Source organism: Miscanthus floridulus, chromosome 1, assembly GCF_019320115.1.
Source record: "Miscanthus floridulus cultivar M001 chromosome 1, ASM1932011v1, whole genome shotgun sequence".
NCBI lineage: Eukaryota > Viridiplantae > Streptophyta > Magnoliopsida > Poales > Poaceae > Miscanthus > Miscanthus floridulus.
This window is the reverse complement of record NC_089580.1, coordinates 185,707,612-185,722,198: the sequence shown is the minus strand read 5'-3', so window position 1 is coordinate 185,722,198 and position 14,587 is coordinate 185,707,612. Positions and strand designations below refer to the sequence as shown.

General features: G+C 49.0%; 1 protein-coding gene across 2 annotated transcripts; it reads right to left on the bottom strand.

The window, feature by feature from the left end:
* Positions 1 to 9,488: 9,488 nt before the first annotated feature.
* Positions 9,489 to 13,785, bottom strand: LOC136505267 (inactive FRIGIDA-like protein 2). Of its 2 annotated transcripts, none has more exons than XM_066500426.1 (3): positions 13,018 to 13,785; positions 10,471 to 10,517; positions 9,489 to 10,376 (listed from the first exon to the last, which is right to left on the bottom strand). In XM_066500426.1, exons 1-3 carry the CDS (start codon positions 13,682 to 13,684, stop codon positions 9,672 to 9,674), a joined length of 1,419 nt encoding a protein of 472 aa, XP_066356523.1. In that variant the 5' UTR covers positions 13,685 to 13,785; the 3' UTR covers positions 9,489 to 9,671. The 2 variants fall into 2 exon arrangements, with proteins under 2 accessions (XP_066356523.1, XP_066356517.1); XM_066500420.1 differs by having other exon boundaries at positions 10,471 to 10,643; positions 13,018 to 13,783.
* Between the last annotated feature and the right edge of the window lie 802 nt (positions 13,786 to 14,587).

Below are 14,587 nucleotides of genomic sequence, written 5' to 3'. Positions count from 1 at the left end.
GTATCTCGATGTAGCCCGTCTACTAGGAGACCCCTATCTTTCTTTATATACTCTGGAGGGGGAGGGTTACAAGGAAAGTAGCCTATTTGGTACTATATAATATCTTGTGGTGCACGTCGAGCAGCACCGTGCACGCCTTGATCTTGTGGGTTGGGCCACCTCTGATGATGTGACCCATGTCTTATCTTGTGGATACCGGAGGCCATACTCCCACAGCTAGTCCCCGAGCCTGACAGTAGGTGACGTAGTCACGTGGTGCCAGGGTCAGAAAGTAGAAGACCAGTCGAGCAGGCAGCCAGTCCCTAGGCGTAGCTTCGAGATGAGAACAAGCACATTCACCGTAAGGTAAATTGTGCCCACTTAGTCCCCGAGCTTGCTGGAAGATGAAGAATAAATCTTGTAGCAGGGTCAAAGAAAAAGAAGTCTAAAAGCTTGCTGATGTCGTCTGACATGCGCGTATCAAGACCCCAGACGTGTTGTCCAAGATCAGCACCCTGATCCGAACAGCATAGAGCAGCTTGATAGCACACTGATGAGACATAGCAAGATCCGACCACCAAGGGAGCACCAAGGAGTCCCCGGCGTCGCTGGCGATATTCGAGCACCGAGGAGCGAGGAGTCCCCAGCGTCGCTGGTGATGTCCGAGCACTGAGGAGCGATGAGTCCTCGGCGTCGCTGGCGATGACCGAGCACCGAGGAGCGAGGAGTCCCCGACGTCGCTGGCGATGACCGAGCACCGAGGAGTCCCCGACGTAGGCGGCGATGTCCGAGCACCGAGGAGTCCCCGGCGAAGCTGGCGATGTCCGAGCGCCGAGGAGCGAGGAGTCCCCGGCGCCGCTGGCGATGACCGAGCACCGAGGAGTCCTCGGCGTAGGCGGCGATGTTCGAGCACCGAGGAGTCCCAGGCGAAGCTGGCGAGGTCCGAGCACCGAGGAGTGAGGAATCCTCGGCGTCGCTGGCGATGTCCGAGCACCGAGGAGTGAGGAGTCCCGACACCGCTGGCGATGACCGAGCACCGAGGAGCGAGGAGTCCCCGGCGTCGCTGGCGATGTCCGAGCACAGAAGAGGGAGGAGTCTCCGGCGTCGCTGGCGATGTCCGAGGACCGAGGAGTCCCCGGCGCCGCTGGCGATGACCGAGCACCGAGGAGCGAGGAATCCCCGGCGTTGTTGGCGATGACCGAGCAATGAGGAGTCCCCAGCGTAGGTGGCGATGTCCGAGCAGCGAGGAGTCCCTGGCGAAGCGAGCGATGTCCGAGCACCGAGGAGCGAGGAGTCCCCGGCATCGCTGGCGATGACCGAGGACCGAGGAGTCCCCGACGTAGGTGGCGATGTTCAAGCACCGAGGAGTCCCAGACGAAGCTGGCGAGGTCCGAGCACCGAGGAGTCCCCGGCGTAGCTGGCGACGTCCGTGCAGTGAAGTGTGCCCACTTACTCCTCGAGCATGAAGAAACCAAGGGCTGAGGAGTCCCCGGCGTAGCTGACGATGAAGCACGAGCGACGAACAGTCTGGGCAACTGGTCGGCGGCGAAGTGAGCATTGAGTAGAAGCGACCAGCGAACAGTCTGATCAACTGATCGGCGACGGAGTCCATGAATCGAGCAGTCCGACCAGTTGATCGGTGGAGAAGCCCAAGCACCAGGTGATCCGATTACCTAGACGATGATCCTACAATACAAACATGTAGAACAGGTAGTACATGATGTAAAGATATATAAGCTCCGGAGAAAAAATAGCGTATGTAGCTTGGCGATCAGTTGGAGCGAAGATGTATTTAATATAAACCTCTCGAACAGTTAGTGTGTAGCTGAGTCTCCAGCCCTAGCTAGCCTGTTAACCATAACGCGGAGCCGGAGCCCGTGCACGTGTAGGAGGAACAAGCATCACTAAGGAGCCGCTGCCGACCACCCATAAGGCAAAGGATAGACGCTTGTGCACGTGTAGGGAGGAGCCGGAGATAGGACCGTCTCTGGAGGCGTCCGAGCATCAACAGGACTGTTCGGGGGTTCGGAAAATCGTTTGGAGAGCAAACATATAGAAAACAGCTCAGAGAAATGTCATGGTGATATACGGAGATTGGAGAATATTTAGAAAAATATTAAAACGTGACTTAGCTTTAGACCGAACGACTGGTCGGCGGCGTATGACGCTATCTGGTTGGCGAGAGGATGGATGTTTTCAACCTAGTCGGCGAATTTGCCCCTCAGGGCATGTTGGTAAGCGGTGGCGACGTTGGTGAACCCGAAGGGTAGGGCCGTAACCCCTAGAGTTTCCTGAGCAACCTCTGATAGATCTAGATTGGAGGGTGGTTGGCGCTGAACCAGAGTGTCTAGAGCCAATTCGGCGATGGAGAGGCAATCGACGAGTTTCAGACCAACCCGATCGATGGATTCGATCAGATCGCCATTGTTGATCTACCCCCTCTGGTAGCGGGGAAGCGGCCGGTGAGTCATTGATGAAGGCGACCTCGGAAGTGGTTCCAAGATCGGATCTGCAGTTACAGGAGCGAGGGTGGTCGGTGCAGAAACGATCTGCACCGGCTCGAGGAGCTCTCCGACTTTGTCAGCGTTGATGATCCACGATATGGATCCGACCGTGAAGATCTGGCCGGGCTATGGAAGGGATGAAGAGCCTGCGGAAAAAGCCATCTTGTTCGATAAGGAAACAGCACGCACAGCCCCTACCTAGCGCGCCAATTGTCGACAGAATATCATCGGCAGTCCTCCGAGGGGTATCCCATGAAGGTAGATTGATCGGCAAGGGAGCGCAAGATCAAGAATAAGAAGGCAACAGAGACACATGGGTTAGACAGGTTCAGGCCGTCAATATGACGTAATACCCTACTCCTGTGGTCTGTTGGTTTGTATTAGCTATCGTATGATATTGCGTGATTGCATATGTATTTATCTTGATGTAGCCCGTCCACTAGGGGACCCCTACCTCTCCTTATATACTCTGAAGGGGGAGGGTTACAAGGAAAGTAGCCTATTTGGTACTATACAATATCTTACGGTGCACGCCGAGCAGCGCTGTGCACGCCTTGATCTTGTGGGCTGGGCCACCTCTGATGGTGCGGCCCAAGTTTTGTCTTGTGGATACCGGAGGCCATACCCCCATAAGTGGTGAGCTACAAAGTTTGGGCAGGAGGGTCTAAAGTTTAGTTAACTAAAATTAAGAGCTAAAACTTTAGATTATTTTAGCTCACTTATATGGTCTAAAATATTAGCTCCGTTCGCTTTGAGGAATTTTAGAGGAATTTGGAGGAATCTGGATTAATCTGGAGGAATTTGTGAGAGGAAAACAATGTTTTAGATGAAAAAAGAAGCGAATCAAAGCCGGATTTAAGGGCACGCGAATGGGGCCATCGTGAGAATGACTCAGCTTTAGACAACACTTTAGAATGCCCGACGCCCCGACCTGACGAGGCTGACCCCGATGCTGCCAGAGCCATCGACAGCCACCCCGACGCCGACCCGCTCCTCCCAGGCCCGCCCACCCTCCTCTCCCTCCCCTCCCCTGCCCTCTCCCCTGCCCTCCCCACCCCCATCACCGACCCGCTCCGCCCAGGCTCGCCCACGCCCCCATCGACGATAGGAGCCACTATCGCTGCCGTCGCTGAGCACGCCACTGCCAGATCTGGCGCGGGGATGCCTCCACGAGCTCCCTCATGGGCTGCGCCACCACCGACAGCGGGAGCCACCGCCGCGGCGGCCACCGAGGACACCCCTGCTAGATCCAGCGCTAAGGCGGCTCTACGGGCTCCATCAGCACCCTCACCGCCGTCGACGCCTGGGGCCACCATCGCTGCCGCCACTGAGGTGGTAAACCACGGGTTGGGGAGCGACGTGACCAGCGGGATGCTAGATGTGGCGCGTCGTTTATTCGAGCTGCAGCTGCGGAGCGGGCGTGGCACACTACCGTGGCCACCAACTCCGGCTGCTGTAGGATGCCACCGCTGTGTGTCGATGACACCGGACCCTGGGCCTGCTCCTCATCGACGTCGCCCGCCGGTGACCTTAGATCCATGTCGTTCGGGTCCAAGGTCGGTCCTTTTGGGCCTGTGGGCTCCTCGGAGGCCGTCGTGGCGCTTGCGGCCAGATCCTCCCTCTCGCCGGTCGCGGCACCGTTCTACCCCAACGGCTCCCCGAAGGGGCGCTCTAAGCGTCGTTGGTGGGTGGACGACGTTGGCTCCGAGGATTCTGATGACGACCACCCTACAGGCACCTACCTGGATGCTGTTCGACGCCCGACGAAACCGCAGGCCCGCTCAATCGAGGTTTCGGGATGCTGCGGAGCAGGCAGAGGACAACTCAGGTTGGAACGAAGGCAAGGTGGAGCGAGCACTGGGCGACAGGGACCTGTGAGGAGACGGAGAAAGCGCAGCCGGCCGTGCCCCCAGCTGGTGCGTGACCTGCCTCATCGGCCAATGGATGGCCGTGTCCCTGCCCGCCACCGCCTCAGTCACCGTGGATGGGTCTCCCCCCCCCCCGAACGCGGATGGGTGGCAGGAGATCCTTCCCCGGCAGGAGGCGCGACCAGCGGCCGCCTCGACTGAGGATCGCCAAGGCCAAACGTAGCTTTCGCACATCCGAAAGATCCTCGCTGAGCCCCATGATAGGTGTTTCAACTATCTTTCCTACTCGCATCGAGTCACGACTTGCCGGTTGCCACGACGCTGTCTACGCTGCCACGGCTTTGGTCACCTCGCCAGGGATTGCAAGCGGCCCAGGTGTTCTGCGAGGTCAGTGGCGAAGGGTGGAGACTTCCCCCGGCACTCTACTTGGGGTGACACCCCACCGGCCTCACCCTGCGGTGGTCTACCATGTTCGAATGGGGTCGTGCGGGGTGCCACGGGGGGCGCTGGTGGAGTCCGACAACGATGGTGGTAGCGGCGGAGTAAGCCGGTAGGGGACTCCAGCATGGCCGCGCCTGCTGACCACACCGATAATGGCGCCGTCTCTGCTGCTGCACACTGCTTCTATGAGCCTACCCGGCTACTGTTGGAGCTGTGTTGTTGGAGCTGTGCGCGAGCACGGGGCCTCCCGCGTGGGCCGACCCAATGATGGAGGAGCTTGTCGCCTCGCTCATCGTAAGCTGGCTAGCTAGAGCACCGGTGACTCGGTGCTCACCGGCTCCGGCGGCGGCCCCCCATGAAGCCGAAGCATTGTTGGTGGACTCCTGTTCTCCTACGAAGACTATCCAGGGGATGACAGACTCACCGCTGTTGTCGCCTGTGCAGGGGCAGCCACTCATCACGCCACCGTAGGAGCGACAAGCCGACGTCATGGATGTCGAGCGTCCCCAGAGAGGTCGGAAGCCACCACCCTAGGTGCGGACGTAGCCACCCATCCTAGATGGATGATCGTGGCTGCGGTGAACGACATCACCCCTTTGCCTCATACGACCTCAGCCGATAGACGCCTCAAGCGCTTCACCGAGCGAGTTACAAAGACGAGGCAGCCACCACTCCTCAAGCTGCTCGGAGCTAAGGCAGCCCTCGACGGACGTGCACCGCCCTCGCTCCCCAAGCGAAGCAGACGGATAGCGACACAGGCTACATCTCATATCCCGACAGCCAAGCGAGGTGAGTTCCTCGTCATAAAGCGTCTGGGGCTCTCCAGCGAGACGTCGCTCATATGCAGGCGTTGCTTGAGTTGTTCCCTCCGGTTGGCGACATAGGCGCGCGCAAGCGGCGCCGCTGTCCGGCAGCTAGGGCATAGGCCTCCTTGCCAGCGCCGCAAATCTAGGTCGATCTCTATGCAATATAACAACCTAGCTTACAGTACACCAGAGAGGTTCTGAGCTTCATGTAAATCTTTACTGACCCCCTAGGGCGCTCGAAGGTGTGTTGTATCGGATCTTTTCTCTATCTTAATATAAAGACGTGCAAACATTTTGCGTGATCGAAAAAACCCTCCTATTTAGAGTTTCAAGAGTTGAAATAGTCTAAAGTTTAGTGGCTAAGCATTAAATCATGGGATCAAAATAGGACCTTATATTGTTTTGTATTGTCTGAGCATTATACTAGTCTTTGCCTAAGATTTTTTAAGGGCTCTTGTCCTCGAAGAATTTTTTATTTTTTAATTATTTTTAATCAATATTTTAATAATAACCGCTCCAAAAAATATTTTCAGATCCGACCCTTTTGGTCGCGCCAGTCCCGCAGGCGCGACCAAACAACGCTGTCGCGCCGACGCATGTTGCCGCGACTGGCGCGACCAAACAACGCTGTTGCGCCAACGCATATGGCGCGGCTACATCTTCCATGTTGGATGGCGTTTCCGATTTGGAAAAGCTTGTCACGCCACTCCCGGTGGCGTGACAGTATTGTCTTTTCGCGCTAACGGGAGTGGCGTGACAAGACTAAATTTTTGAAAAATCATAACTCTTCAATACGACGTTGGATGAAGATAATTTTTATATGAAAACTCAACGAGATCTACGACTTTCTAGTTTTGTATTTTTTCGTTTGAGAAAGTTAAGATGCTAAAAAAATAATATAAAATTTCAGCACCATAATAATCGCGTACAGCGCTTGCCGCATTTAAAAAATAATATCTTTTTGTATGGTGTCGAATGAAGATACATTTTGTATCAAAGTTGTAGCCCTTAATGAGATCTATAAGTTTATAATTTTGAGTTTTCATATTCGAGGTCATTAACATACTTTAATAACTAATATAAAGTTTTAACAACATATTAATCATGTATCAAAACCTATCTTTTTAGAAAAATCATATATTTCTTATTTGATGTCACATGAAACTACTTTTTAAATAAAAGTTGTAGATCTTATTCGGAGCTCCAATTTCGATATAAAAAGCACCTATTGAAGTATTGTTCTGTCGCGTCAACGGGAGTGGCGTGACAAGACCAAATCTTTTTTTATACTCCCGGTGACTGTGTTTTCCACGTCGGAAACGCCCTCTAACGTGGTGGATGTTGCCGCGCCATTGCATGCGGTGCAACAACGTTATTTGGTCACGCCAACGGCGCTGGCGAGACCAAAAGGGTTAGATCCGCAAAAAAAAGGAGCGATTATTATTAAAATATTGAATAAAAAATGATTAAAAATAAAAAAAATCCCTTGTCCTCCTACCGTTGTCTCGAAGTTTAATTATGATTTGTCCTTATTTATTTAGTTTTGTGATTTTTTCCTTATCTTTTTTAAAACATGCAGATTTACCCCTATTCTATTTAGAGGAGTCAGTAGTTCATTCATGTAAAAAGAGTAGTTTTCCCACCTTGTGATTTTAACATCGAATATTTGGGAAACATTTTAAAAATCTTTACAACAGACTTTTTTTAATTCATTTGTTTTTCAATGTGATCCCAATACTACTATGATACAATAACAGTGAGGGAAAAAAACGGATCCTTAGAGCCTTGGAGGAGGCACGACGGATGATCAAGGTCATCAGGGGCACACTAAGTGGACGGTAGAGGCCATTAGGAGCTGAGGATGTATACCCACATGGAAGATTGAACTGCAACTGACGCCTAGCATCGAGTCTTTAACAGTATACTTTTCTAGGCTTCAGAGTTCAGACTTGGTTGTAAGTTGTTTGTGCATTCGGGGTTAATTCGGTTCTACTTTCAAAAACTAAACGCAAATCCTACCTATCTTATGACAGATTTTATCCTCGAAATCTACCAATGACCGTTCGCCGCGACCCCCGTTGCCTTGACATCCTGGCATCTCGCCAACCCCCTAAACCAAACGGAGTGTACTGAATTTGGCTGTCAGTTCAGTTGACAAGAACTCGTAGGAGGTGGCACAAATCTCTAAACGAATCCTACGGTGAGAAATTTGATATAATCTACTTGAGTTAACAAATAAATAGCACAACTAAAATTGGAATAAGCGAATTTATTTTTTTATAAAGAAAAATTCATAGGTGCTTCAATATATTTTGTTAACAAAGAAAAAGAACTACAGAAATAATAATTGATTGAACTAACAACTCACCCTCAAGCTCAAAATGACATGCCAATGGAAAGAGGCACACTGAGAATTTGAGATGTAGAGCTATATTCTGTTAACAAAATCAGACGCTTGCATGAAGTCTCCGCGAATCCAAGGACCAACACTCTTGACTTTCTTGGGAACAACCAGGCAAAAACATATGAACTTCATCTGCATACAAGTGCAGGGGAAGAACCTCAAAACGCAAACTGCAGAGCCTGAAACAACCATTCCCGTATACCACAAGAGAAGGCATATATGGCTCAGATTAAATAAAAGAGAAATTGCCCATATGGGTCGAATCTATGTTAGAACTAGAAACGGGGCGCGGCGTTGCCGCGCCTGCCCTGGACACCTCCTCTAGATTTGGACCGGTATTGCAATGGATAGCTGAACATAGAAATATACCAGGAAGACAGTTGATAGTTCACTATTCATTCCTAAATGAAGCACAGAGGATCACCTTCCTAAATGAAGCACAGAGGATCACATTGTTTTGTTCGTTAACAGAGAGAAGGGATTATTCAAATAATGATATACAACTTTATTTGTTTATATAAAAGCCTTTGTTCCGATGTCTTGGAAAAACTGCAATTAGCCATGTATGTGAATTGGAAAATGAAAAGGAAGAGCCACATGTGAAACAACCTGCACCATTTCCAGATTACAAGGTATGATTGTAATTTATGAGCGTGAGGTGTAGACACCGGTAAAGAGTTAAAATTTCTTGTCAGAGGCATAAGAATATGCTCCTAAGTTTCTATCATGATCTTTTTTTATGAAGAATAAAATATAATTACTTCGGGAGTATAAAATATTTGCACCGCCGCGCCTTCCCTTTCGATTAGGCCGGTGGCAATAAGAATATAGGTGTAGTGATGAGAAACTCAGCAATCTTTTATTCATTTTATGATATTTATGTATTTTTGAGACTTTATCATCATGAAGGTATAATTTTATTTACCCCTAAAAAGCATAGGTAAAAATTTATATGAAAAAATTCATACTAAAACATGCCATATTATGGATGCACTGCATAGTTCTACTCGTGAGGATTTTGGATCAACTTGATTTTCTAATTTACAATTTTTCTGTGATTTACTATGCAATTTTAAAGTTTCAACTATTTTTTTAAAGAGATATAATCAAAGGTGGCTTGAATGTTGATTTGAGAAAAATCTGAGGAGATTTTCACAAAAATTGTTGAGAGAGTCTCTAGAGCGCGGGTTGATTTTCGATAAAGAGAATGCCTTGTTTGCAAAAAAAAAAAAAAAAAACTGTAGCCCATCCGATCTAGACTGCGGATTGATTTTGAAATAATCTGAGGTGTTTTTTTAAAAATATACTGAGAGAGCATCCGGAGCGCAGGTTGATTTTTGAAAAATAAAAGGGTTTTTGGCAAAATAACCGCTGCTTGCCTGATCTGGGCTGTCCGCGTGCCCGATTGAACGGCCTCGAAAAGCGGCCGACGTGGCCACGCTGCCCGGCCCTCTCTTAGGTGCAGGATTCCTATAAGAAGATTTCTACAGTATTTATTAGATTCTTTAGGAGAATCTCTTCTAGATACGAACCCACATCCTTTTCCTTTATTGTAAAAAGGACCTTTGTTAGCTACAATGACTTGGCATTTACAAAGGGCCAGAGCTCGGTCTGAAACCCAAACTTTCAAGGTTCCTCAGGTTCATCCACTAGCAGACAAAACAAATCTTCATTCATGATCATAAGTTGACATACTGGACAAAGAATATTTGTAAGATGACCCCTTCTTATCTGACGATCGGGAGACAGCCGCGAGGGGATCTCCAGAATAGAGCTTTGATCTTGATGATGCCTGCGCACTTGGACCATTCAAAGCACCAGGTCCAGGAGCTAGACTGTTGGACCTGTATGGCCCGGTGGATGTCACTCCATAATAATTTGCCAAGCTACCACTACCATATTGAGGCGGAACAGCGAGGGCCTGATTTTGGATGCCAACTGGACGATGGCTCCCAGCAACTACCTGCGAAATCTTTGTGATCGCTGGCAGTACATTCTGGGTTAAAGCAGCTTGATACGGATTTGACACTCCAACTTTAAGAATGCTCTGCTGTGGCTTAAATTGTTGAGTAGAGGTTCCAGCTGAGTTGACGTTCTGGCCTAAAGAACTTCGCACCACATTCTCAAACCTTGGTCTCTTAGCAGGCTGCATCAGCTCCTGTATCTTTTTCTGCTGCTCCTCAATGTTCTTACTAACCTTTTGGGCAGCCGCAGCCGCCGCTGCAGCAGTTCTTTTTCTCTCAGCACTTTGCTGATCCAAATGTGCCATTCGCTTGTTAGCTTCTTCAAAAATAGGCAGTTCTTCTAGCTTCTGTTCCTTAATGAACTTCTGCAATGTTCCAAGAAGTGTGCGCTCTTTTGCATCAGCTGCGGTCTGCCAAAGTGTAAAGATAATTTAGGAATCAAGAACTCCCTACAACCTTGATTGTATAACGTTTATAATAAAGAATACTGCAGCAGAGATGCACCTGAGTAGCAAGATCATCTCCCCTGATGCGGATCATCTTACCAGCAACTGCAGCATGATCAATGTACGATCTCATAATAGGCAACAAAGGGTATTTGTGCGCTATATTAAGAGCTTGAATGAATTTGACTGCCTCTAGCTGTTTGCTTTTGTTTACCATTTTCTGAATGAGGACTGGTGCAAAGAAATTATTTCATATAAATGTCAGTTTTTTTATCAATGATAAGAACATTAAAAATTGCCATGAATTTTTGAAGCAGCAGATGCAGAGGTGACCCTGGTCGGCTGAAGAATAGACTATAGATATTGGGAATAAATGCATGACATGAGAAAAGTAACAAACACAACATTATAATGAAGCTTGTTATATGGCATTCTACAAAAACACTCCTACACATTTTGATGTAAAGCAGGGCAGTAGAAGATATTCACTGCCTCCTAAAAAACACCCAAAAACCAGCCTAAACTACAAATAAAAAATATTCAATTTGTGAAAGAGGAAAAATGATGGAAGAAACAACAGAGAGAGCTATAAAGAAGCACACGATGTTAAGACAGCCATGTCCCAAAAGGATTCAATAAAGAACTGGGCAAGACAAGTTACAGAACACGTGAGGAAATAGATTACCAACCAAACATTTGAGAACAAAATGTGATTGGTAAAAAAAAGTGGCAGCATCTAGGAAGCTATGATAAACTGATAATAAGGAAAATAATGTGCAAATTTGGTGCCCCTCCCCTTTTCTTTTCCGTGAGGGGCTCTGTACAACTATTCTCTTCCTTCCACAATACAAGGTAGGCAGCTCTCCTACGTTTTTCGATAACAGAACTACAGAAGTCACACAATTTTTTTTCCACTACAGACGAACCGAATTTCATTACTGATAAGCAACAAAATTACAAGAGTTTCAAGTACTTCAAAATTTAGACAACGAAACCCATCCCTTGTCATCCACACTGAGCACCAGGGCTCAGCCCGGAAGAAAACAAAAACAAAAACAAAAACAGAAGTCACACAATTGTAGAACATATTTATAAGATAACGACATCAGAGCTACGAAGCAGGCCTAACAGCACGTCTGGCAGCTTAGCTCCCAACCATGAAAGAAAGGGTTCCAAGCAAACAGATCCTGATACCATGATTGTAACAATTTTTTATTTTCTCTTTATTTGTATGCCAATGTCTGATTTTCATTTAACAAATATCTCAAGGCCAAGTCGAGTTGAATGTGATAGAACAGGAAAGTACATCTGCACCTGAATGAGGCAAATTTGCATATAGGAATAACAACTCAGAATAATAAGCAAGTGAAATGAAATCTGATATTGAATTGATTGAAGCATGAATGAGTGATAAATTAGGAATTATACAGAGTTATTCAATGGATAATTGAGTGTTAACTAAAGGACGCTAACCATCCTGACAAATGAGTTGACCATTTTTAAGCAATAGCACCCTCACAAGGTCAACACACAGAATTCATCCCTTAACCTATCACTCATATGTCATATGCATCCTGAGAAACACTCGTCTGGTTAAACAAGACATTTACCACCATCCTCTTTGTCCAAGAAAGAGAGAAGTTATTTTTTTTCGACAAAAGAAAGAGAGAAGTTTTGCATGTACTAAATTCATTTGTCCAATTACTCTCTACATTGATAACCAAGAGCCATGATTCCAGTCTATAACAGATCATTTATACAGGATACTACACACAATGTAGCAATTGAGCCCATTTTTGCAAATTTCCACACACCGTCCTTGTACAAGAACCTAAAGGTCTGGTTCACCAGTGTCTTCAGGGAGGGAGAGGTAAGCAGCACACGATGAGGGAGGGTGATATAAGGAAAGGTCTAGGGTGGCAGCAGGAAGCAGAGAGAGTTTCCTGCAATAGTGTGCTGGTCTGCTGTAAGAGTAGGTAAGGGATCTGGGAAGCGTGGTTTAGACAATCTTCTTCTTGTGACTAGTCATCCTACAGGACCAAGAAATTAGAATCTTACATGAACCATCACACAGATAGAACTTCCTTTTCCTGCTGCTGATACGGCCAGCTAGTACCATGAGGTCCTGCCACTCATCCCTGCTCAACCCTTCCTTTCCCCTCCTCGTTCCACCTAGTTCAATTTTGAGTGTACTCCATGATTACCCTGTTCAGCCTATTGGTCAATATGTATAATGGTCCACCCAATGGTTAGGATATTTGGTGACCTTCTGTCAGCACTCAGTTATCCATGCAACAATTCTATATGATTTGTATGAAAGCATACATTTATCCTTTGAACAATGCTACGCTAGACACTATTACACCGCTACTTAATCGAACTTTTGTACCCTATGATGTCAATTTGTTTGATTTAGATGCAATCTTATACAGTGCCAAGCTTTGATTTGACTCAATTCTAGAATATTATATTTTCTGTAAAGAAAAAACAGAAATTGGCATAGAAATATAAAGGAACAAGTTACAAATAAAGGGTCACATGGTCCATATGCCTGACAAGTTACTCAATTCTAGGATTGTTGTAAACTAAGTGAAATGTGGCTTACTTGGCATATGCTGGTCGAGGTCCAGGCCAAGGACGACGAACGCCTCAACGGCGCGCTCACGACCAGAGATGGACACGACTAGATCAAGCACCTCGCCGGTACCGCCCACATCCTCCACGAGCCCAAACACTCCCACGAGATGCAAGAAGGCGAACGTCTCCTGCTTAAACATCACCTCCGTCCCGATCCGCTTGCCTCGCTTCCAGTCCGCCGCGACAGCTCTGGCCTCCTCGCGTGCCTCAGACGACGGCTTGAACCCAATCGCGCGCAGCCGGTCGAGCAAGGCCATGAGCAGGCGGCAGGACGCCTTGACGCTACCGTCGTTCTTGGCCTCCTCCGGCGGCGTGCGGCAGAAAGTCGCGGCCGCAGAGAGGACCAGAAACCCCGGGTCAGGCGCCACCTGGAGGGCGGCGTTGAGGGCGCGTGCGGGCTCCTTGAGATCGTCCCTGTGCTCGGTGAGGTACGCGAGGAGGCCGGCGCCGTCCATCGCCGAGCAGATCAGCTCGAGCTCGGAGAAGTCGGCTAAGCGGGCGTCGAGGGTGGAGTCAAGGCTGGAGGCGTGGGTCTCGACGGCACGCCATGCGGCGGTGAAGGCGGAGAGGGCCGTGGAGTAGGCCTGGAGGGAAGCGATGGCGCCCGGGATGGACGCCGGCGCGGCGTCGGCCATGGCTGCGGTGGCCGAAACCCTACCTGTGCTCGGTGAGGTCCGTGGACCGTGGTCGTGGTCCGGGTCCTTTTCTCCTTCCTCCTAAATCAAAAAAAAAAAAAAAAGTGGAAGAGGCAGGCAGGGAAGGCCCCAAATTGAGTAACGTTCCAGCTCGTTCAGTATCGGGCCAATTTCTTTTATCAACAATTGTGGAGGCCCATTACAGCAGGGGCCACTTTCCATCCCCTTAGCTCTTCTCTGCGAGAAATTAAAAAAAAATGAGACTCCAGCATAGGGTGTTTGCAAATTTAACACTGACAAATGTGTCCACCTGTATCTCTGTTGTCGGTGCCACTTTCGTTCCCTTCCACTGTGCTGGGCGATGATTTTTCGTTCGGTAATGCTAGGAACGAGACTTCCGTCCGCCGCTCCGCGCCGGACGTGCCTTTTATGTATGCAACGTCGAGAAGACTATCTATCTTATCCGTTCATATATGCTCCCTCCGGTCACAGTAGATTAAAAAATCACGCATCACCGCGATGGCACTCTGCCGTGCCTCCCGCACGACTTCCTCTCTACCACGCCTCCCGCCGGCCTTCCTCTCCACCACTGCCGCCTACACAGCCGCTGCCTCCTCATCGCGCGAGGTCGCACCCACCCGACTGTTGTTGTCGGCTCCGCCGCGGGCACAACTCACTGGGGCACCGTGTGCGCCCCTATCGCTGAGGCAGCGTCGCCGCTCACCGAGGGGCGCCCAGCCACCCACCTACTGTCATCCTCTTTCTTCACCGTGACCGCACAACCCGCTGTGCAATGCTCTGCCCGTCCGGCTACCAGGTTCTTAACGCGTTCGGCTTCAGCGAGCACTAGCAACGCTGGATTTGGACGCTTCTCAGCACCGCGTCGTCCTCTCGGGTGCTGCT